The following is a 25,844-nucleotide window of genomic DNA, read 5'->3' as shown; positions in this document are numbered from 1 at the left end:
CACAGTCAGTCACACCCTCCCGTCTCCACCACTCCACTGGCTACCAACAACCAGAGCCATATATTAAGAGAGTTGGGCCAGGTTTTAGAAAGGACGCCATGTTAGAGCCTTTATTCTCTAAATGTTGATGATGTAACAATACGAGAGCGCCTCCGACAATTCCCTATGAAATGACCCGCTGTAAACTAGCAAAACAGAGCAGCGAATTTAACAGACGTTTTTATTGATTAGCATTCGGGATAATGTGTATCCAAGTAGGTAAAGCATATCTGCTTTCACTGGACATCTTCTTAGGTTTTGAAAACTATCAGAAATAAACAGCACAGCACGGAAGTGTCAATTATCACTTAGCAACGGCTATGGAGGAGAAAGTGGCAATCTCGGAACGTTCAGACAGGAACCGCATTGGCCTAACCCTCTACTGTATATGACTCTGACAACAACTAGTGACAGGGGCTGACAGGATACAAGCAGTCATTGGCTCATCATTACCTGAGCAGGGAGGATGGGCTGGTTGCATGAGGCACATTTTGGGGCAAAGACCCTGTTGGGGAAACAGAGGAGAAGTCAAGTCTTGGCACATGCTGTATAATTTATATCAGTTTCAGCACAAATCAGGATTTAAAGAGTACTGTGGAATGAAGAAACTCTTGCATGCTGACTTCATCACATGTTGGCATTATCTATAAGAGACCCATGTCCTTACGTGTGGTAGTCTTTGACACAGTAGATGTTGTTCTCCACGTCCACAGTGAAAGGCACTCCGTCCAGACCCTCTGTACAGACCACACAGCGGAAGCAGCCAGGGTGGTAGGACTTGCCCAGTGCCTGCAGGATCTACACACACACACACACACACACACACACACACACACACACACACACACACACACACACACACACACACACAAACACACACACACAGAGAGAGAGAGAGAGAGAGAGATAACAGTAAGGCCAGAGATTGAGGCCTCTCAGTAGGAGTCAATCACACCAACCCATTGGCATTCAGATACAGAAACTAAACTAAACTAGGTGGTATGAAGCCACATGTCAAGAAGAGATACAGTCCTGCTAAAGAGAAAGCCCAGAAAGGAACAGGCATACTGTTCTGCTGATTGTCTTGTATCACTATCTAGCAGGCCCTCCTACAGTATTAGGCTCTTTCTTACCATTTCCATGATGAGGTGACCACACACAAAGCACTTCTCTGCCGTCTGCTGAAAACCAGAGTACTGTGGGAGATTAAAAAGAGACTTATCACTGGGTTTGTTAGGATTCTAACATGTAGCAATGGACAACTATTACATGGTGAATGTTAACTGGGTCTGGTTGAGACTTGGGAGTACAGCATTACAAAAGAGAGGATGGTACCTTTAGGAAGTGTTTGAGACAGGGTTGGGGATCATTCCACAAATGTAATTCTAATGTAATTCCTTCTCCCTGTAAATTCCATTTAATTCAGTTTTAATTGTAGGTCAGTCTTTGAATTCAGAGTTAATTCAATTCCTCTCAATTCCAATGTTAAGACATTCCAAGAATTCAATTCCCAATTAAATATTATCCCGAACAATTCCACAAATTCAAATTCAATTCCCTCAGGCTTACAGGCATGTCCATGTTCAGACAGCTTAGGAAATATAGAAATACAAGTTGAAATGATTTAAAACAAATTCTGCAGTCCATTTTTTATACTAAGTGCATTAATTCCATTAACTGGGAAATGTACAAATATTAAATTCCAATTAAATTCAAACAGTCCAAATAGTCTAATTCCAATTCAATTCCAATTCAATTCCAATTCAATTCAATTTTAATTGAATCCAATGTAAATGATCCACTTCATGAGTGAATTCAAGAATTGAATTGGAATTTCAAATTAAATTGGAATTGACCCCAACCCTGGTTTGAGAACCCCTAAACACTATAACCAAAATGTGAATGTAGGGCCCCAGAGTACAGCCCAAATGACACTATCTATAGGGGGTGCTGCTGCTCTCTTTATATTGACGTGAAAAGAGTTGCTCCTTTTTCCTTTGCCTCCTCTCTTTGCTGAGACGTATATGAGCGACCAGTGTCATTTGCTGTGACGATACCTGTCCTAAACCATCAGCGCACTCTACTAATAGAAAGAGTACAGCACACATCCAGTCATCAGCTCTCTACTCTAGGTGGTCTCCTACAGTCTGGACCAGAGTCACACAGACACAAGGGGATGTACCCGAACTTGAGGTAAGACGTGTAACTTGAACATAAGATATCACATTGAAGTCAATGAGGGATTTAAATTTGAGTTATACCCGCATTACCATCGTTATGTTTGTCCCATAGTGACCATCTGCAAAGCACATGACCCTGGGGTCATGACCTGATGAGAGGAGGGGGAGGGTAATGGTGGGAAAGGGGCAGCAGGTGGAGGTGGGGTGGTGAGGGGTGCAGGGGGAGGGTGACTCCAGGCTTCCCCTTTAACCCCCCAGACAGACCATCTGCCCCGATGACAGGGCAGAGCTGGTGGTCAATACTCAGAGGAAGCTAGGGACTTTTGTCATATCCACCATCTGACCCCTTTAGGATCTATTCTTTATATCTACAGCATGAGGAGACCCAATACCACTCGTAGCACCCATCCTCTGAGCCAATTGAAAGTCTGTTTTAGGGGCCAATGGGCAATGTCTATGTGTAATGGAGTGATTCATTTACATTAAGTAAGTAAATGGCAACCTAACAACCTAATTCAGTAGTAATAAGCAATAAGTCTGTATCTTTTAGGAAGACAAAAACGACTGCTATAAAACACCTGGTTCCCATTGATTCTAGATTGACCGACGTCTATCAGAGATCAATACATGCTAATAACTTGTGTCTGTTTCCCATTGTGTCCAACCTGGGCAGATGGATACATCATACAGGAGGCAGTCTGAGGCCTGCAGCTGCCCACAGCCACTCCTCCTCCCTCTCTAATTCTAAGTGCTGGGGAGTAATGGGATGGGAGCAGTGGGGTAATTGTGCTCCTTGGGGAAATGTTGGGGAAATTAGTGGGAATTGGAGGGGTGGTGCTTAACTTTAATTGTAGCACTGCAATGTCTGTTTCCTCTGGAGGGTTTTAGAATGTGCTCTCCCAAGTCTGTCATCGAGGGGTGTGTGTATGAAGGATATGAAGAACTCAACCTCTGAACATCCACATAATGAACATAACATAAACATCAATTCTTGTGCATAAGGAGGCATGCAGGGACGACAGATGTTGTAACTCACCAGGAAGTCCTCTTCACAGTAGACCCTGCCGTTGACATTGTAGAAAGCTTTCCCTCTCAGCCTCCTTCCTGAAGAAGAGAAGTAAGAGTGTGTGAGCTGGGATATAGGAGAAGTGTTCCTGTAGCAGATCCTGTCAAAGTGAAGACTGTAAAGGTGTTGCTATGTGATTGTACCCAACCCCTAGGCTATAAGAAAGTTAATACATCAAGAAAATAGTGTGCTTCCAGCCTTTTGAACAATGACGAAATGCCCCAGGGTTTCTCCTGATGATATTTGAAATACATTATCCAAAACTGCATTGTTATTCTGTTGAGAACAAACAGAAATACCACGGGAGTTGACTTTCTGCCTCCTACTCCCCTGACTCCTCTCTGTTCCATTAGACACAACAACAACAGATGTCAACAGGAAACACCAGTGACAAAAGCAGATGGTAGCTGCATAATGTAGGTTACTCGTTCGAGGTCCACACTAATGTTTCAATACTCTGGTCATCCATTGATCCCCACGGGACTCCTTCTACTTAGAACCAGCAAACAATCAATACAGCCCCATCATCCAGACGAGGCCCAAGCTGCTATACAAACTCCCCCTCCTACTCACCCCTCCTCCTCACCCCTGCCATTGTGTACAGCTCACACACACACACACACACAACCACAGCCCAACTATACAAGCCTGAGCAAAGGATTTTCCCATGTCTGGTATAGCCAGGGCCATACTAACAGTCAGTCCCTCCCCAAAGTCACCATTTTGGGGCTCCTTGAGCACAGTAGCACTACATTCCACAGGATAAAAGGGAATTCCACCTAAAAGGAAAGATCTCCTCACTGCTCACTCCCACTGGCCCTGGCTTTTGCGCCCCCTGCGATGCTTCTCTTAATGCATGCCCATTGAAATGCACTAAATGGCAGCAGCAGTCTCTTCTCTTTCTGGCAGCGCGGTGACTTCAACCCAGCCCAGCAGACAGAGCGCATGGAGCTCATAAATCTGCAGGATTAGTCAGATTTAATTGCTGTCCTGAGCTGCCATTGATTTTATGGGTGTCCTGGCTTGGGAAAGACATGTCCCCCTTTTTACACCCAAATGTATGCAATCGCTGTATTTCACACACAGTGTCACATTGCTGGGAGATAGCAATATATTAACATCCACATAAATGGCTACAGCAGCCGAAGGATGCTGTTCACACAATAGGTGAGACTTAAGACTGAGAGCGAGAAACTATTAGCATTTAGAGTTGGAGGTTGGACGAGAGAGAAAAAACCTATTTCCTGTTGACTGGGGACTACAAAGGAGGAGCTCTTTTAATTCAGAGTGACTAAACTTGTAAAAACCATTACATTCTAATCAACAACACACCAGTGAGCTGGAGCTGGGGCATGTTGCCGTGTGTTTGTCTGGTGGCCTTTGCTCTGGCGAGTGCATCTGGAAGGTGAAACACAAAGCCCTCAGCGCTCGCTGACTGTGGTGCACTGCTAAGGGAGCGGGCCGCCTGAGCAAACGGGGACATTCTTTCTGCCTGAGGTCACTAGTTGGTCCCATTCAACCCCCCCTCCACCCCTCCACCCCTCCACCACCCTCCCTCCCTCGTTCCCTCATAGAGAGGGGGAGGGGAGGGCTCCCTGTCTCCCTCTAGCCTTTGTCACAGGAGAGGAAAGTGCTGGGCTGGCTGCAGTGGGCTGGGGCTCAGGGCTCTCCTCTTCTCCTCAGCTCACAGCCCCTGAGCACGGTGGGACATGTGGCATTTTCCATGGAGTTCTGGACCAAATGGCTCCCTGATTGGGATTTTACACTCAATATACTGTACTTAGTTTTTACAGCTCCAACATTGGTTTCCCATGACTCCGTGTTTTCATGACACTGCGTTTCACAGACATGCACATAAAGGGCTGTGCATCTAGAAATAATGGGAGCTATTCTCTCAGCTAGATATTTAACCCTTCAGAAATCATTTTAGAGCACTACAACAAACTGCAGTGCACTGGTCAAATAAAATAATTATCTGAGACATAATAAAATCCTTAGTGAGTCATTCTCCAGCAATCAAAGTCTTGGGATCATGTGGTCAGTGTGGTAGTTTGTGGACCAGCCATGGATGCCTGGTGGCGGTACTCCTGGTACCAACCAGCCCCGGCATCTGGACATGTTATTGGACCTGTGTCATCCCTCCAACCCCCTCACATCACAATGACCTCACTTTACAGTGATTTCATCCCTGACTGATCTTAAATTCCTAAAACCACAACAATGAGATGCAGGCTGGGTTTAGGTTGGGCTCAGCTGGGGAGCTCCAGGCCTCACTTAAGTGATATGTTATTGTGCCCTGTGAGGTGCAGAGTCTGCAAACGGACAGTGGTTAGGTTAGTCAGTGTTAAGACTCTCTCCCTGGAGATCCAGAGCCAGCTACACTAGTGCACTACACAAGGCCTGGCCATGATAATACCAACACATCCCTATGCTACAACGCTGACTTTTAATGACCTGGCTGTTGGCCATAGGCAACTTTTCAAACTTTTCAACAAAAAAACATAGTTGCTAAACCAAGACATGAGATCGGAATAAATACTGAATGAATGTCTTCTTATGTAAATAATCTGAATAATGTCCTAGATTACCATCTAATTTAAATACAACTGTACCCAAATCCCCATATGTTCAGTGTCTACATATTCTTCCAGTAGGAGGGAAACATCAAGCATGTTACACTCTCTCAGGTTCCACCCCACCCACTCCTCCCTCTCCTCCCTTCTCCTCCCACTCTCTCCTCTCAGAACAAGTGGGCCTTTATCACCTGCAGGCAGGCGGTGGGGTGAGTATCTGAGGGGGAGGAGGGGGAATCAGCGAGGGAGAGGCGGAGGGAGGGCCTGCCCAGTGCCGGGGTAAGTAAAGGAAGGATGCTGGAGGTGGTGACTCACTCAGATTGCTTGGGACTTCAGACAGGAATTTTTAGAACCCGGCAAAGTGAGCATGTGCTGGCCTGCTGCTACTTCCAAATTGTTTTTAAGTAAGTCTCTCTTCAGAGAGAACAGCCAAGTTAAGACAACAGAGCCACAAGTACATCTCTCAAATAGAAAACCCAGAAGTTATGAAATCTCCCAGTCTCTCTAATAGCATTAAGAGCTAGGATAAAACCATGGCCCACTCAGTCTCTCTCAGAAACTCCCCCACAACTAAATCACAGCGAAAGTCATGATCAAGTAGTCAAACCATCGCCAAAGGCAGAAGGGAGCAGGGGCTACACTACCAAGCGGTTGTACATCATTTAAAACCTTGGCCAGATCTCACAACTTACACTCAGATGAGGGAGTAGCATAGAAATAGAATGACTAGATTCTATATGGGGAGTAGCCAGGCTAACTCTACCTACTGCAGCCAGCTACCATACCCCAGCCAAAACCCCATAGCAGCACAACAATGAGCTGTACATTTTTTTCTCACACATTTTTCACACCTCAGCCCTGTGTGCCCTGTGCCAGCCAGCCAGTCAGCTAGGTACAGCTGGTGAGTGACTGAGGAAACCACAATGCATCATAAACAGGTTTCAGAAATACAAGGCCCTTGGCTGTTTTCTCCTGGCTGGTGTGAGAGACACTAGCAGGTTGTGTTACAGTAACATAGAGGTAACTAGTTAATAACTAGCGTGCCCCATTAAAGGCACGGATGCATGTGAGCTAGCAGACAAAGGGTATGTGGAAGGAGGAAGTGGGTGGTGATCCAGTCAGGAGCTGGGCGTCAACACCAGTACAGGAAATAAACAGGAGACTGGTCACAGAGGTATGTATGTCTTATGACTGTATAGTTGGGACTAGTAAAGTCATGAGGAGTGTGTGTGGGTATGTTTGGTGGGTGGGGGGTGTGTTTGTGTGTGCGTGGTGTGTGAGCGTATAATTACGCACACACACATTTTTCTGTGTGTATCTGTGTGTGTGTGCATGTGTGTGTGCGTTTATCGGTGTGTGTGTGTGCGCGCTTATCTGTGTGTGTGTTTATGTGTGTGTTGTTTGGTCAGAGCCCATGCCAGGCCGGCCCCCTCTGATAAGCAGGCCTGGTACACTTTGTGACTGTCTGATTGAGGTCCTCATGGGAAGGCCGGCTGAAGTGGAGGGGGGTAGTTTGCATTCCTGGCCATTTCATGAAAAAAGGGTGCAACCATAGGAGCAAGCCAAGAGGAGGGCTCAATTATGCATGGTTAAACAAAGCCCAAGGCTACCAGCCAGCAATGTCTCAGAGAATTGAACTCTCTCTCTGCTATGGAGCTCCTGACTCTTACAGAATAACATTTGTGGCATTTTAGTCAAAAAGTAAAACAGTTTGTCAACAAATAACCTGATACATCATTAGGTGTGTTTTGACATCTGCAGGCACTTTAAAACTAACTTCTCAGAGGGGTTGAAAACACTCTGCTTCTAAAGGCAAACATTCCCATTCATAAGAGACCCAATAATACATCACAGAGTTTACGTTAGAAATAAACCATCTCAAGAGCCAAGATGGGCCTGTTATCATCTACAGTGGATATAAAAAGTCTACACACCCCTGTTAAAATGCCAGGTTTTTGTGATGTAAAAGAATGAGACAAAGATAAATCATGTCAGAACTTTTTCCACCTTTAATGTGACCTATAACGTGAACAATTTAATTGAAAAACAAACTGAAATCTTTGAGGGAAAAAAAAAAAAAAAAAAAAAACTCACAATAACCTGGTTGCATAAGTGTGCACACCCTTAAATTAATACTATGTTGAAGCACCTTTTGATTTTATTACAGCACTCAGTCTTTTTGGGTAGGAGTCTATTAGCATGGCACATCTTGACGTGGCAATATTTGCCCACTATTCTTTGCAAAAGCGCTCCAAATCTGTCAGATTGCGAGGACATCTCCTGTGCACAGCCCTCTTCAGATCACCCCAGAGATGTTCAATTGGATTCAGGTCTGGGCTCTGGCTGGGCCATTCCAAAACGTTAATCTTCTTCTGGTGAAGCCATGCTTTTGTGGATTTGGATGTGTGCTTTGGGTCGTTGTTGTGCTGAAAGGTGAACTTCATCTTCAGCTTTCTAACGGACGCCTGAAGGTTTTGTGCCAAAATTGCCTGGTATTTGGAACTGTTCATAATTCCCTCCACCCTGACTAAGGCCCCGGTTCCAGCTGAAGAAAAACAGCCCCAAAGCATGATGCTGCCACCACCATGCTTCACTGTGGGTATGGTGTTCTTTGGGTGATGTGCAGTGTTGTTTTTGTGCCAAACATACCTTTTGGAATTATGGCCAAAAAGTTAAACCTTGGTTTCATCAGACCATAACACATTTTCCCACATGCTTTTGGGGGACTTGATGTTTGTTTTTGCAAACTTCAGCCGGGCTTGGATGTTTTTCTTTGTAAGAAAAGGCTTCCGTCTTGCCACCCTACCCCATAGCCCATTCATATGAAGAATACGGGAGATTGTTGTCACATGTAGCACACAGCCAGTACTTGCCAGAAATTCCTGCAGTTCCTTTAATGTTGCTGTAGGCCTCTTGGAAGCCTCCCTGACCAGTTTTCTTCTCGTCTTTTCATAAATTTTGGAGGGACGTCCAGTTCTTGGTAATGTCTCTGTTGTGCCATATTTTCTCCACTTGATGATGACTGTCTTCACTGTGTTCCATGGTATATGTAATGCTTTGGAAATTATTTTGTACCCTTCTCCTGACTGATGTCTTTCAACAATGAGATCCCTCTGATGCCTTGGAAGCTCTCTGTGGACCATGGATTTTGCTCTGAGATGCAACTAAGAAAATGTCAGGAAAATCCTACTAGAACAGCTGAACTTTATTTGTGATTAATCAGAGTCACTTTAAATGATGGCAGGTGTGTAATGACTTCTATTTAACATGAGTTTGAATGTGATTGGTTAATTCTGAACACAGCCACATCCCCACTTATGCAACCAGGTTATTGTAAGGTTTTTATTTTTCATTTTTCCCCCTCGAAGATTTCAGTTTGTTTTTCAATTAAATTGTTCACGTTATAGGTCACATTAACAGTGGAAAAAGTTCTGACATGATTTATCTTTGTCTCGTTCTTTTACATCACAAAAACCTGGCATTTTAACAGGGGTGTGTAGACTTTTTATATCCACTGTATATACAGAGACCACTAGAATTAGCAGGGGAAGACTTGCTTCACTTCTGGATAGATCTCACCAAACTTATTTAATTCTGAATAACAGAGAAGTGTATTCCAGCTTTTTCTGTACTGTTTAAAACATTATAGATGGGCAATAATGTCTAACCAATAGAAACAGACTTACAGTATATCTCTCTGGTCTGACTCAACTACACTTTTCAAAGCAGGTCAAAAGGAATCTGTAGAGAAACCTCAGGATTAGAGACACTGCCCCTCATTCTTCAACCACACAATAAATCTGAAAGTATATGTATTCAATTACATGTCAATTATATGCATTTCTTCCGAAGCCAAGGGATCAGTATCCATGTACATCAGCGCATGAATGAAAGCAACCTTGCTCCAAACTCTCTCCGACTTCACCCTCGTCTCCACTTGAAACAAGAGAGGACAATTGGTGTCAGGTGACAGGGCAGCCCTTCACGCACATTACACACATACACACGCCATGCATAAACAAAAAATGTTCAGGTTGACTGCAACATCCGTCTCTACAACCCACTCATTCCAATATGTCATCCATGTTCCTGTCAAATAGAGAACAATAGAGCATTCTGTAGACAACTCCCAGAAGACACTCTGGCAACCAACATCAACGTTGTGCTAAGAAATGAAAATACAGGACATCTGTGATGCCAGCCAATGATGCAGGTGCTGAGTAGGAGTAGTGGACAGAAGCCTATATACACTTACCACAGGAGCAACAGGTGAAGCAGTTGGTATGGTACAGATTCCCCATGGCCTGACAGGCTTGGCTGGCCCCATACACACCCTTCCCACACTTGATACAGATACCTGGAGGTGGGAACAGACACAGGTTAACATCAGTGGACATAATCATCATTACTTTACATTTTAGTCATTATCCAACGCGACTTATTGGAGCAATTAGGGTTAAGTGCCTTGCTCAAGGGCACATTGACAGATTTTTCAACTAGTCAGCTAGGGGATTCGAACCAGCAACCTTTCGGTTACTAGCCCAATACACTTAACCGCTAGGCTACCTGCCGCCCATTATCATCATCATATTCATCACCATCATGAATCCTACTTGGGCTTTCATACAGCAGTAAAGTACACGTCATTGTAACTGGTTTAGCTAGTAACTTCCATGTTCCATCAATGATCTATAAAGGGTGTACATACAGTACTTGGACCAAATTAATGTGTCTCTGTGAGGTTAATTGTTCTATGTTGTATCTAAAATATAAATACATTAACCAGGGGTGTTAGGGGCTGGCAGGAAGCATTCTCTTAATGTGGCACAATGACAAAGTGAGTCAGCAAAAGTTAGTGGGCTATGTCCCAACGGTCGTAGATGGTATAATTCCTTCCTGCAGATGACCACTGACCTGGAAACACTAGACAAGTTAGAGGAAAAAAGGTGAATTACCCACAGGTGTGGACTACAAACTCCTGGTTATTACTATCAGTCATTTGGCTTTCATCTATTAGTTCAATGTTAAACCCTTACTAAGGAAGGAGAGAGGCAGGCATCCAGCAGGTGAAGACTATTTGGACATAGCATTGGACTAATAATTCCCCTGCTCTCCTCTCACGCACAAGATGGCCTCCGCCGGGGTCACATTCCACAGCGAGTGCAGGGTCAAAGCCTGGGTGGGGTGAGTCCAGGGTCACCACGCCTACAGGACACAACATCCCGACAGGGGGCTGACCCCACCCCCCCCACCACCCCCATGATGACAGTAATGAAGAAAGCGTGTCATCATCTAGTCCTATATCTAAAAATGTATTCAGACAGTATTTCAAGGCAATGATACTTCATTTCTAGAGCCAATTTAAAATAAGTGCTGGACTTACACTGCTATATATGTAGGTTGTACTTAGGTAATAGACTAATATACAGTGGGGGAAAAAAGTATTTAGTCAGCCACCAATTGTGCAAGTTCTCCCACTTAAAAAGATGAGAGAGGCCTGTAATTTTCATCATAGGTACACGTCAACTATGACAGACAAATTGAGAAGAAAAAAATCCAGAAAGTCACATTGTAGGATTTTTTATGAATTTATTTGCAAATTATGGTGGAAAATAAGTATTTGGTCACCTACAAACAAGCAAGATTTCTTGCTCTCACAGACCTGTAACTTCTTCTTTAAGAGGCTCCTCTGTCCTCCACTCGTTACCTGTATTAATGGCACCTGTTTGAACTTGTTATCAGTATAAAAGACACCTGTCCACAACCTCAAACAGTCACACTCCAAACTCCACTATGGCCAAGACCAAAGAGCTGTCAAAGGACACCAGAAACAAAATTGTAGACCTGCACCAGGCTGGGAAGACTGAATCTGCAATAGGTAAGCAGCTTGGTTTGAAGAAATCAACTGTGGGAGCAATTATTAGGAAATGGAAGACATACAAGACCACTGATAATCTCCCTCGATCTGGGGCTCCACGCAAGATCTCACCCTGTGGGGTCAAAATGATCACAAGAACGGTGAGCAAAAATCCCAGAACCACACGGGGGGACCTAGTGAATGACCTGCAGAGAGCTGGGACCAAAGTAACAAAGCCTACCATCAGTAACACACTACGCCGCCAGTGACTCAAATCCTGCAGTGCCAGACGTGTCCCCCTGCTTAAGCCAGTACATGTCCAGGCCCGTCTGAAGTTTGCTAGAGTGCATTTGGATGATCCAGAAGAGGATTGGGAGAATGTCATATGGTCAGATGAAACAAAAATAGAACTTTTTGGTAAAAACTCAACTCGTCGTGTTTGGAGGACAAAGAATGCTGAGTTGCATCCAAAGAACACCATACCTACTGTGAAGCATGGGGGTGGAAACATCATGCTTTGGGGCTGTTTTTCTGCAAAGGGACCAGGACGACTGATCCGTGTAAAGGAAATAATGAATGGGGCCATGTATCGTGAGATTTTGAGTGAAAACCTCCTTCCATCAGCAAGGGCATTGAAGATGAAACGTGGCTGGGTCTTTCAGCATGACAATGATCCCAAACACACCGCCCGGGCAACGAAGGAGTGGCTTCGTAAGAAGCATTTCAAGGTCCTGGAGTGGCCTAGCCAGTCTCCAGATCTCAACCCCATAGAAAATCTTTGGAGGGAGTTGAAAGTCCGTGTTGCCCAGCGACAGCCCCAAAACATCACTGCTGTAGAGGAGATCTGCATGGAGGAATGGACCAAAATACCAGCAACAGTGTGTGAAAACCTTGTGAAGACTTACAGAAAACGTTTGACCTGTGTCATTGCCAACAAAGGGTATATAACAAAGTATTGAGAAACTTTTGTTATTGACCAAATACTTATTTTCCACCATAATTTGCAAATAAATTCATTAAAAATCCTACAATGTGATTTTCTGGATTTTTATTTCTCATTTTGTCTGTCATAGTTGACGTGTACCTATGATGAAAATTACAAGCCTCTCTCATCTTTTTAAGAGGGAGAACTTTCACAATTGGTGGCTGACTAAATACTTTTTTCCCCCACTGTATATTTTTGACAGGTCTTAACCCCTTTCACTCATGGGAATTGGCCTACATGGATAGGGCTACATTTAAATGTTTCTTACTGTTGTTGTTTACGCAATCCAAAAACACTCCATTATAAATCACAATCTGGGTCAGGTGGGAGTAATTTAAAAGCTTGTTCTATTGCCAACATGACTAGCCATATTATAAAATACGATCTTACAGTGTTATGCTTCACAAGACAATTCAGAGAAGCAGATATTTCTGGTGCACATAGAATGGAGTCATGAGTGCATTCAGATGCGTGGTCAGCGGCAAATGTTATTCACAATACAACAAACATAGGCTCATTCTGTTCAGGACAACCCAATGTATAACGCCATGTCATCAAACTGATCATAAACGTTGACACTGTATATTACATGAGTTTATGTATTTTGAAAGATGAGATGTTGAGGATGATAATAAATACTGCTTTGATGTCATAAAAGCAAGCCAAACACACGTGAGTCCAAATGTGCACTTCACATTTCCATATCATAATAGTCCTCGTAATTTACAGCATTTCCCTCACTCAGACAACAAAACATTTGCTAAAGTTGCCCAATTAGTGGGAGGGATGGGGGCAACTTCTTGTCGCGCGCGGTGCTCATGTTCAGAATTGTTGTCAGTCAAAACCCATACAGAGCTGTAAAGCAGAGACCCTGAGATCTATGTATAGGATGTTACTGTACAGCCACTGGGTTCCAATTTAGGTGCTTTTCAGTGTCCAAAGTCTAAAGGTCCACCGGTGCTGGGGTCAATTCTGTATTGAGGTGCGAATTGCTCTTTAATTCCAATTCAAATCTTGAATTAGAATTAACCACACCCCACAGAAAGCCAAATTTGATTTTAATTTGAATTAAAGGCTTATTTATTCTACATCACCATAGTAATGTTTATTTTTGACATAATGTATAAACATTTCATTTTTAAAACTCATTCTCCTAAAACAATTTTAAATAATTACAGTGGTCTGGAAATATTCTTAGATCATGTTGTGGGTTGTCTATAATTATTCATAATATTAAATAATGAATTCATAAAAATTCATAATTCATTTTTAAATATCAGGGGGAAATACATTTCCCAGAATGCATTGGGTTAAACACTGCATTTTGGAAGGGAACAATCTAACATACAGTGCATTCGGAAAGTATTCAGACCCCTCGACTCTTTCCACATTTTGTTACATTACAGCCATATTCTAAAATGGATGCAATTGTTGTTTAATCCTCATCAATCTACAACCAATACCCCATAATGACAAAGCAAATGTATTAAAATAATAAAACTGAAATATCATATTTACATAAGAATTCAGACTCTTTCCGCAGTACTTTGTTGAAGCACCTTTGGCATGGATTACAGCCTCGAGTCTTCTTGGGTATGACGCTACAACCTTGGCACACCTGTATTTGGGGAGTTTCTCCCATTCTTCTCTGCAGATCCTCTCAAGCTCTGTTAGGTTGGATGGGGAGTGTCGCTGCACAGCTATTTTCAGGTCTCTCCAGAGATGTTCGATCGGGTTCAAGTCCGGGCTCTGGCTGGGCCACACAAGGACATTCAGAGACTTGTCCCGAAGCCACTCCTGTGTTGTCTTGGCTGTGTGCTTAGGGTCGTTGTCCTGTTGAAAGGTGAACCTTCGCCCCAGTCTGAGGTCCTGAGCGCTCTGGAGCAGGGATCAAGGATCTCTCTGTACTTTGCTCCGTTCATCTTTACCTCGATCCTGACTAGTCTCCCAGTCCCTGCTGCTGAAAAACATCCCCACAGCATGATGCTGCCACAACCATGCTTCGCCGTAGGGATGGTGCAAGGTTTCCTCCAGACGTGACACTTGGCATTCAGGCCAAAGAGTTCAATCTTGGTTTCATCAGACCAGAGAATCTTGTTTCTCATGGTCTGAGAGTCTTTAGGTGCCTTTTGGCAAACTTCAAGTGGACCCTCCCCCAGAGCTGTGCCTCGACACAATCCTGTCTCGGAGCTGTACGGACAATTCCTTCGACCTCATCGCTTGGTTTTTGCTCTGACATGCACTGTCAACTGTGGGATACCTTATATAGACAGGTGTGTGCCTTTCCAAATCATGTCCAATCAATTGAATTTACCACAGGTAGACTCCAATCAAGTTGTAGAAACATCTCAAGGATGATCAATGGAAACAGGATGCACCTGAGCTCAATTTCGGTCTGAATACTTATGTAAATAAGGTATTTCTGTTTGTTATTTTTAATAAATTTGCTTAAATTCCTAAAAACCAGTTTTTGCTTTGTCATTATGTGGTATTTGTGTAGATTGTTGAGAAGAAAAAAAAAATTTAATCAATTTTTTGCATAAGGCTGTAACGTAACAAAATGTGGAAAAAGGGAAGGGGTCTGAATACTTTCCGAAGGCACTGTATCATGACAAATAAAAAAACTGTTTGACATCTTTGAGTTATAATCAAACTAATATTTGAAATGGTATGTGTATTCTTTGCATTAATAAGTGGCATATAATTTTTATAAAATATTTGACAAATGAATGACACTTTCATGTTTCACATCTCAGTTGAATTGGTTTGAATTGGTTTGAATTTAATTCTACTTCCTTAAATTCAAATTCAATTCCAATTCATTGTTTGAATTTAATTTAAGTCAGAAATTCCGAAAAGACTCCAACCCTGCTTTTTACATCTATGACATAAGAGTGTGAATTATACCATGACATTCTTGGGAGCCTAGCGCGTGCAAAAATGCTTTTATGGGCCTAATAGTAAAGACAAAAATGTATTACATTTTAATGTGGCATGAACACAACCAGTCATGATGTTTAAATCTGACTGTCAAACAAATCCCTTCAAAAAGTAGGCTAACTGTACATTTCGTCCTCTCCAAAATAATCCCAGTAGTGTACACGCACCATTTCATGAAAGGAAAGAGACATCTGTTAAAAACACCATAATGACATTCAGCGATTGTCATTAGGCCTACTACAGCGTGTATTCATGGATGCCAATGGAAGCCATGCTTCCCCAAAAATTGGAACAAGAAAAAAATAACAAACGTATGAAATAAGATTTTATAATTTTTCAGATTCGCAAGTGGCAGAATCTATCTCACCGGAAAAAGCATCCGAGAGAGCGAAACAGCGGCCCTCTGTCTCAGTATGTGTACCCATGTATCTGATGCTGTCTGGCCAAAAAGAGAATGACAGGCGCTGTTTCGCTCACTTGGATACTTTCTCCGGTGAGATTGATGTGTCTTGCTGTTGGCACGCGTCTCGTCAAACTATAAATATTTAACGACCCCCCCAAAGTTAGACTTTTGTTGCCTTTAGAGGAGCTCATGTCTCATTCATTCCTCGTAATTCACACTGTATGAAATGATGGGCTACGGTACTGCAAGGCTATCCAAAGGTTAGGCCCACATGTTTTCCTTTCAACAAGAGTCATTCAGCTGGACCAAAGTCAAATATTGGCATTTCCTATTCCAACCTAAAGTTGAGACGCTGTTCCTGCACTCAGAAATGATAAGAGGAAAAATTAGGGCTATTCTCTCTGATATGGATAAAGAGCCAATCTATGAATCATCTAAATCACAACAGCTTGACCAAAATAAATATTTAGAATAGCCATTGGCAAGAAAGTAAAATATTACTGTCCAGCTTGGTTGATCCCATATTACCTCTATATTCCCTTTAACAAGAGACCCAGAAGACATCAAAGTGTAGTTATGTAACCACCTAAAAGTGAACTTGAAAAAGATGCCAGTGGGGTCGAAATGTTGTCTATTTTGTGTGTCTCAATAAACCAAAGTCTTCAACCACAGATTGAAGACTTTTGCTTTTATTTTTATCTGTCCAGCACCTGAACTATTTAGACTTACTAAAAGTGAACAAGATATCAGATTGGATTGGAGTGTTCCATGGTGTTTCTGAGGGCTCCGGATCCTTTACCACAAGCACTCTGACAACAGTGTAGCTACTCACTCCGCAAGGCAATTAAACTGACAAAACATCAGTATAGAGACAAAGTGGAGTCGCAATTCAACGGCTCAGACACAAGACGTATGTGGCAGGATCTACAGACAATCACGGACTACAAAAGGAAAACCAGCCACGTCGCCGACACCGACGTCTCGCTTCCGGACAAGCTAAACAACTTCTTCGCCCGCTTTGAGGACAACATAGTGCCACCGACGCGGCCCACTACCGAGGACTGTGGGCTCTCCTTCTCCGTGGCCGATGTGAGTAAGACATTTAAGCATGTTAACTCCCGCAAGGCGGCCAGCCCAGACGGCATCCCTAGCCGCGTCCTTAGAGTATGCGCAGACCAGCTGGCTGGTGTGTTTACGGACATATTCAATCTCTCCCTATTCCAGTCTGCTGTCCCCACATGCTTCAAGACTGCCACCATTGTTCCTGTACCCAAGAAAGCAAAGGTAACTGAACTAAATGACGCCCCATAGCACTCACCTCTGTCATCATGAAGTGCTTTGAGAGACTAGTCAAGGATCATATCACCTCTACCTTACCTGTCACCCTAGACCCACTTCAATTTTGCTTACCGCCCCAATAGATCCACAGACGATGCAATCGCCATCACACTGCACACTGCCGCATCCCATCTGGACAAGAGGAATACCTATGTAAGAATGATGTTCATTGACTATAGCTCAGCACTCAACACCATAGTACCCTCCAAGCTCATCATTAAGCTCGAGGCCCTGGGTCTGAACCCCGCCCTGTGCAACTGGATCCTGGACTTCCTGACTGGCCGCCCCCAGGTGGTCAGGGTAGGAAACAACATCTCCACTTCGCTGATCCTCAACACTGGGGCCCCACAAGGGTGCGTGCTCAACCCCCTCCTGTACTCCCTGTTCACCCATGACTGCGTGGCCAAGCACGCCTCCAACTCAATCATCAAGTTTGCAGACGACACAACAGTAGTAGGCTTGATTACCAACAATGACGAGACAGCCTACAGGGAGGAGGTGAGGGCTCTGGGAGTGTGGTGCCAGGAAAATAACCTCTCACTCAACAAAACAAAGGAGATGATTGTGGACTTCAGGAAACAGCAGAGGGTGCACCCCCTATCCACATCGATGGGACCGCAGTGGAGAAGGTGGAAAGCTTCAAGTTCCTTGGCGTACACATCACTGACAAACTGAAATGGTCCACCCACGCAGACAGTGTGGCGAAGAAGGCGCAACAGAGCCTCTTCAACCTCAGGAGGCTGAAGAAATTTGGCTTGGCACCTAAAACCCTCACAAACTTTTACAGATGCACAATTGAGAGCATCCTATCGGGCTGTATCACCACCTGGTACGGCAACTGCACCGCCCGCAACCGCAGGGCTCTCCAGAGGGTGGTGCAGTCTGCCCAACGCATCACCGGGGGCACACTGCCTGCCCTCCAGGACACCTACAGCACCCGATGTCACAGGAAGGCCAAAAAGATAATCAAGGACATCAACCACCCGAGCCACTGCATGTTCATCCCGCTATCATCCAGAAGGCGAGGTCAGTACAGGTGCATCAAAGCTGGGACCGAGAGAATGAAAAACAGCTTCTATCTCAAGGCCATCAGACTGTTAAATAGCCATCACTAGCACATTAGAGGCTGCTGCTGCCTATTGAAATCACTGGCCACTTTAAGAAATGGAACACTAGTCACTATAATAATGTTTACATATCTTGCATTACTCATCTCATATGTATATACTGTATTCTGTAATATTCTAATGTATCTTAGTCCATGCTGCTCTGTCATTGCTTGTCCATATATGTATATATTCTTAATTCCATTCCTTACTTAGATTTGTGTGTATTGGGTATATGTTGTGAAATTGTTAGATATTACTTGTAAATATTACTGCACTGTCGGAGCTAGAAGCACAAGAATTTCACTACCCCTGCAATAACATCTGCTAAACACGTGTATGTGTCAAATAAAATTTCATTTCATTTCATTTGACAATGTTTACATGCGTACAGTATTCAGGATAATAGCTCATATCCCGGTTAAGGTCTTATTTTTCTTATATTAATCTCTTGTTTCTTCTTCTTTTGTTCATTTCTTTTTTTCTTAGGATTATTGTGTATTAGTATTATACTGTTAGACATTTACTGCACTGCTGGAGCTAGGAACAAAAGCATTTCGCTGCACCTGCATTACCATCTGCTAATCTGTGTACGCGACAAATAAACTTTGATTTGACTTATTCAGGATAAACTGTTTACATGCACCTTTGATTTCCCACCCACGAGTATCCCTGTATCCATAAATAAACAGAATATTCCTAATTTACCCAAGAACGGGGAAACATTTTTTTGAAATGGGGTGCGAAAAAAAAGTTGGTTCGCCTCATTTAGATACTTTTCTGCTTATAATTTCCTACATTAGGAAGGCTATTTTTTTTTTTTTAGGGGGTAGATCAGCTTAATATTGCAGATAGATTGTAACTTCCATCAATGTAATTGTCTGCATCACTTCCAATCCCCCATGTTTTTTTTTATATATATATACACACTTACATACATACATACACACACATACATTTTACATTTACATTTTAGTCATTTAGCAGACGCTCTTATCCAGAGCGACTTACAGTTAGTGAGTGCATACATTTTTCATACTGGCCCCCCGTGGGAAACGAACCCACAACCCTGGCGTTGCAAGCGCCATGCTCTACCAACTGAGCTACAGGAGTGCCTATACATACATACACATACATATCCTTTTTTTTAAAAATATATTCCCCTTTATTACTTTCCAACCCCACCACCCTTTCCCTAATTGGAGTAAACTAGTGAACAACAATGGTTAGGCCTCTACTTCCAGCTTATACTTACTATATACATTTTATGGACACTTTACATACATAAATACATACATAAATACATAAATACAGATTGCAAAATAGTTTGGAAGAGATTTTTGACGTACCGATTCCATGGCATAATGTTTATGAACTGATACGCAAAACGACGCCGGATTCAAAACTTAGAATTTTTCAATTTAAATTATTATACAAACATTTTGCTACCAATAGAATGTTATTTATATGGGGGATACAATCTTCCCAGCTCTGCAGATTTTGCTGCTAAGAGACAGAATCATTAGATCATTTGTTTTGGTACTGTCCATTTGTAGCTTGTTTTTGGTCACAGGTCCAGGAATGGCTGAAGGATTGCAATATTTACCTGGAGCTAACCCTGCAGATAGCACTACTGGGTGATCTGAAAAATCATAGTCAATCGATCAATAATATAATAATACTTTTAGCAAAAATGTTTCTTTTCAATTTACAATCGGTAGAAACAATGAGAATAGAAGGGTTCAGAACTTTTGTGAAACATCACAGTACAGTTGAAAAATATATGTCAAATAGATATCCAATATGGATGGTGTTAAGCGATAGATGGGAGGTGTTGAATGGAGCTGAAGGATGGGACTAATAACAACTAACAACAAATAATAACAACAAGATAACTAATGTAAAGGATACTGTGTCCATAATAAGTATATAGGTTATAGGTTGAGAGCTTTTGTGAAAGAGCACAGTTAGAAAGATCATGAAAATGATCGGAGAGGTTGAGGGTAGAGGATGTTCAGGCGTAAAAACAAACAAAATAGAATTATTGTAAAATTGACTGTGTCCATAAAATGTATATAGTATGTACAGTGGGGAGAACAAGTATTTGATACACTGCCGATTTTGCAGGTTTTCCTACTTAAAAAGAATGTAGAGGTCTGTAATTTTTATCATAGGTACACTTCAACTGTGAGAAACTGAATCTAAAACAAAAATCCAGAAAATCACATTGTATGATTTTTAAGTAATTAATTTGCATTTTATTGCAACAAAAAAACGTATGCTCCAGGGGCGCCGTACTACTATGGCTGACCCTGTAAAACAACACATTTCACTACACCTATCTGGTGTATGTGACAATAAAACATATATAGCCTATATATATATAAACGTGGTCATTGATTATAATCTGCCTTGCCTCAGCTGACAGCAGTTAGACTCTCTTGATTAGGCCAGGGCTGCTGGCCGATCTGTACTACCTCCAAACTCCAAGCCCAGCATACTACTCTAGTCTGGGGTGGTCTGCCAATGTTCCTGTATCTCACTGCTAATGTTCTTTTAATGCTCTCCCACTGTTCCAGAACTTCCAGGAATATTTCTGAACATGTTTTGTTTTTTTCATAATTGGGGCATTGGCATCGAACAATTCCATGAACAGTGTGGACAAACTGTTGGCTGCCATACAATTGAAACGCATGGATCTACACTGATAATGGCAGGTCCTGAAAATGTAATGGCACCTCTATTATACCATCTGTACCACATATGCACCTCTTCTGCTCTGCTTTGAAAAGATGGCTGTTCCTAGGAGGTACAGGCTGGAGAAATGTGAAGCTAGCAGTGACAAGTCTTCACAGGGTTGGCAAGGCAAAGGCTATCTGTGGTCTCTGATCTCGGAGTGTCTGAACTTTGAGTGCAAGGACCAAGTGCTACCGGGGAGTAGAGCCGAAGTGTGTTATAGCGAGGTGGGGAAGGTAGGGGGGAGTCTGCACTCCAGGGTGGTTGATTTTTGGAGGGAGTGTAGACTCCCACCACTTGATGATATCTCTGCTCAGCAGGTCATTATCACAACCCCCACCTCCTCACACACACAGTTTATTGTGCATTCTTCAGACCAAGGTCTCCTCCAGCTATCTCAGTCCCATTCTGCTGCATTCCAGACGCATACACTTGCCTGAAGCCTCCTCTGTCTACTACGGTATCTGACTACGAGACAGATAGCGGTGCTGAGATGTTTGCAGGGGAATATGCTGACAATGAGGTGGGGTAGAGCAACATTCTTAGAGGCTTTGTTGAACTGATATCTTCTGAATACTCATAGGAGCTACTGCCCCAATACTGTCCTCTCTCTGCCTTGGTTTATTTTCCACTATACTTCATTTCCACTGTAGTTTAAGGCTTTGCTTATTTCCACTGTACTTCTATAGTACAGTCCTGCTGGAGCTTCAGTCAGAATTGTAAATAAAACAACGGACCATGTCCATGTGCACACCGCCAGGTACATGTCCATTTCATCTCCCAAGGTGGCAGCCTTGCCCTGAGGAAGGAAAGCTTGACAGGAAAAACCGAACGGAATATGGAAATTGCTACAAGCTAAGGAAAAGTTCATGGCATTTTGAGCCAAGTTGACTTGAGATGATTTCCCATAAATGTTGCTGTAAAGCCTAAAAGGCCCTCTCAAACGGATGTGGACAGTGTTTTACATGACTGAAGGGACTAGGGAGAGGGTTAGGGAGGGAGAGGGACTGAGCAGGAAAAGTCTCATTTGTTCTTTTTAATTTAAACCAGATCCCTAAGTCCCTGGTGCCTCCATCGTCAGTACATCATGTCCAGTGTGATCAGGACAGGACAACACCACCGGACACATGTGGAGAAGAAAAAACATTGCCCTTCTTTGTCAGTAGCACACTCAGTGATGCTGCCCATAACTCAGTGAGTTCCATACCTTTGGGGACCAGGGGTGTAGTGCTGCCGGAGTGTGAAGGAGTGGCTCTCCCTCACTTTTTTCAATTTGAGAATACACGCAGCTGGTAAAACTATTTCTGGTAAATTAATTCTGATAAATTCAAAATAATGTATATTTAATTAACACTAAAATTCCATGAAAAACGATAGAATGACAAACCAAATAAATATGTATAGCAGCCTAGAGGCAGGTAAATGGTGGTTTCTTCCCTGTCTTCTCTCTGGCGGTGGCGAGAATGATGAAGAACTGTAGGCTATGTGTGTGCACTGTGGAGGCCCGTCGAAGGCGTGACCACTTTGGCCAGTGAGAACGTTGAAAAACTAAATGTCACTGTGTGTCTGCCTTGATGTTCATGAAACTCCACAGACCCCTCTTGCGCAGTAGAACCCAGAACGATATGTGACCACTTGGTTACAGCAACATAGTTCTGCCGAGGACACCCAAACCAGAGTGGCCACCGTAAAGCCTGAGAGCCTGACCTTCTCTGGAAGTTGCTGTAGCCCTGCTTGGGATATTTAGCCTATTGGTTGAGCTGCAGGGCCCGTTCTAGCTTGGCATGTCAGGTTGGGCAATTGGAACTGTGAAATGGGCCAAGTTTGAGGTAATAATGTATTTACGCTATAGTTTATTGTGATGCATGAATACACCACACTAAAAGCTTGATTTTATGACTGTTTAAAAAAAAAAATCCTGCAATTCTACGTAGTAATGATTTATGTTCACTACTTAGTCAATTGATTTGATAATATGTTCAATCTATGCAAATAAATTATATAAATTGATAGTTCTCCTCTCTGTTTTCTTTTATTCTGAAATAGGGTATATTGTAACCATGTGTTCAAGCTAATCAAATCAATGTTTATTTATGACACAGCATGTAAGCGACACAATTCAATGAAATGCCTACTCGCAATAAAGCTCTCCTCGCAAACAGTGCCATGATATTAAGCTAAGTATTTGTTTTTACATTAGGCTATAGCCTACAAGTAGCTATACCACGTAGTCGTAGGCCTAGTAGGCTAAAGGCCTACTGCTAATTATTGTTGTTTGTTCCTGAACTGGCCAAATGGCAGAGCTATCCTTCAGCACCACAAGTTGGTCCAACTTCTTTAAGATCATTGTGCGATCCTGGCTCTGTCCTTTCAACACCACAAACGGCGCTCCAATCGCTTAAAATGAAATCTCATCAAGATCTGTTGCCTAAGTCGAATAGTCATACTCATCACTTATTACTATTATTACAAATAGAAGACTATCACTTCTCACAATGGTACTCGTTTAGTAAAGTTAGATCAAAGCTGAATCAATGTCTTGCAAGATCACATAATGATTCATTTGCATTTTACATAACAAAAGCAAATATAATAGCATCATGTTGTTGCCAGAAATATGGAACTCATGGACAAACATCAGAGACTATTCTTTCTACCATGGAGCTGCATCAAATTGTGTAATTTCTACTTATTTATTTTTAAAGTTATTTTCAAATTGGACATTATAACGATACTGTTACACCAAAACACCAAAAACACCTCCTCATTTCTAATGAGATTTTAGGATGGTTAGCTGAAGCTGAATAGTAAAAAGAAAATCCACATGCGCCAACTCAACAGCGCACGCCACAAGGCAGGATATATGCTTTGATTGAAACAAAATACAAGGCTAATAGTTTGTTAACACAATCTGCTCTAATTCGCTCGCAAAACAGTAGGCTAATTCAAGAAGATCTAATTGCATATTCCCATGAAACTGATCGAGATCAATCAAATGACTGGCATGGAGATGCAGTTTGGACGTTTCAGTGGTAAAATGCGAAGAATAATCATTCACGATGGACAGTGATGATGGCCTATTTTGAAATGAGGTAGCCTATGCCTAGCTTTGTGTTTGAGGGTATTAGAAATATAACATTTACTTTAGACAATATGTGTGGGCATAAGCAGATGTTGCAATTGGAGAACGCATTTTATGCATATTCTATAATGATAGGCTATTCAATTGGCTACATCTGGGCGGCAGATAGCTTAGTGGTTAAGAGCGTTGTGCCAGTAACCGAAAGGTCGCTGGTTCTAATCCCTGAGCCGACTAGGTGAAAAATCTGTTGATGTGCCCTTGAGCAAGGCACTTAACCCTAATTGCTCCTGTAAGTCGCTCTGGATAAGAGCGTCTGCTAAATGACTCAAAAAAATAATAATCTGTTGGTACAAACTTTCATTGAGGAAATGATGATGTCATTTCACCTAAAAAACAGCACTACACCACTGTTGGGAACATATGAAATACAGTGTAATAAACTATTAGGCTACATAAACAAGAATGGAACTAATAAGAAATAGTGACATTCAATTTCTTTGTGTACTTGAAATCATTATGTTGATGTATAGCTGCCTGCAATGTTTGAGAAATGGCATGAAACTGGAAATGAGGCAGAAAATCAGTCTGAAAATCTCTCACAATATTTAAGAGATGATGCTATGTTCTGTTCTTTTTCAGGCAGGCCAGAGACAGTGTGTTCTCTCTACTCATGGTCTATTGTTGGAAGGGTAATGGCAGCACTCTAAACACTTCCCATATTTGTGATAGGGAGCTACAGAAATACTCAAACTTCACTAATGACAGTGAATTTGTGATTAAGCTAATGCATCATGAACTTGTATCAATAATGTGAGCTATATTCGCGTATCAACTGACACAAGAGTTTCCCATGGCCCTACAACATTTGGCTGCCTATGTGTTTTGTGTATTTATAAGTGTATTTGTCAAAATATCAATTTTATCTGCTCCATTTAGCTCCAAGCCATACATGCTATCTTAGACTGCACTCCAGAGCGGCTGCAGTGAGAGTTGAGAGATGGGGTGACTGACACCACCACCAACACAGTAAAAGTTGACCAAACCCTTTCTGAGTCAACCATGTAGCATTACTATCCCGTCATTATTATTCTGAGCAGGTGATCAGACTTGACCCCCGACAGCCATGTCTGGCCCGCGAGCCAAGATCGTGTGCCAAGTGTCTGGTGCTGCCCGACTCCCCACTGGCTGGTTAATGAAGGGCTTCGCGGGGGGGTCTGGGCGGGGGCGGGCGGCTCTGCTCTGGAGGCCTCAATGCTGGTCTGTCCCGGGCCAGCTGTTGATTCACAGCTCCTTCGCCACCACAACAAACAGAGGCCACACAGGGGCCTGCAGCGAGGCAGAGCACAGAGCAGAGCAACGCAGTGTGACAGCACAGACCTCAAAGCCCGGGCGATCAATTTCTCCACTGTCGCCACGGAAACAGAGCCGGCTCTCTCGCTCTCTCTTGGCCCAGCCTAGTGTGAGGGGCTTCTGTCTGCTGCATTCTACAGCTCTCACCTGCTCCTCTGTGACAAATGAACAGCCGTCTCAGCGTCACTC

At 42.8% G+C, this 25,844-nt stretch overlaps 1 protein-coding gene across 1 annotated transcript in view; it reads right to left on the bottom strand.

The window, feature by feature from the left end:
* LOC311127332 (Wilms tumor protein 1-interacting protein homolog) overlaps positions 1 to 25,844 on the bottom strand; it is a 34,303-nt gene that overhangs the window by 4,655 nt on the left and 3,804 nt on the right. The window contains exons 2-6 of the mRNA XM_084159152.1: positions 10,114 to 10,215; positions 3,256 to 3,323; positions 1,173 to 1,235; positions 707 to 837; positions 493 to 544 (exon numbers count right to left, since the gene is read on the bottom strand). Of these exons, the coding sequence (XP_084015278.1) occupies positions 493 to 544; positions 707 to 837; positions 1,173 to 1,235; positions 3,256 to 3,323; positions 10,114 to 10,215 (416 nt within the window). The remainder of the gene's footprint in view (positions 1 to 492; positions 545 to 706; positions 838 to 1,172; positions 1,236 to 3,255; positions 3,324 to 10,113; positions 10,216 to 25,844) is intronic.

This window comes from Coregonus lavaretus, assembly GCF_964263955.1.
Source record: "Coregonus lavaretus genome assembly, chromosome: 4".
NCBI classification, from domain to species: Eukaryota; Metazoa; Chordata; class Actinopteri; order Salmoniformes; family Salmonidae; genus Coregonus; species Coregonus lavaretus.
Note: the sequence above shows the minus strand (reverse complement) of the source record. Positions and strands in the feature narration are given on the sequence as shown.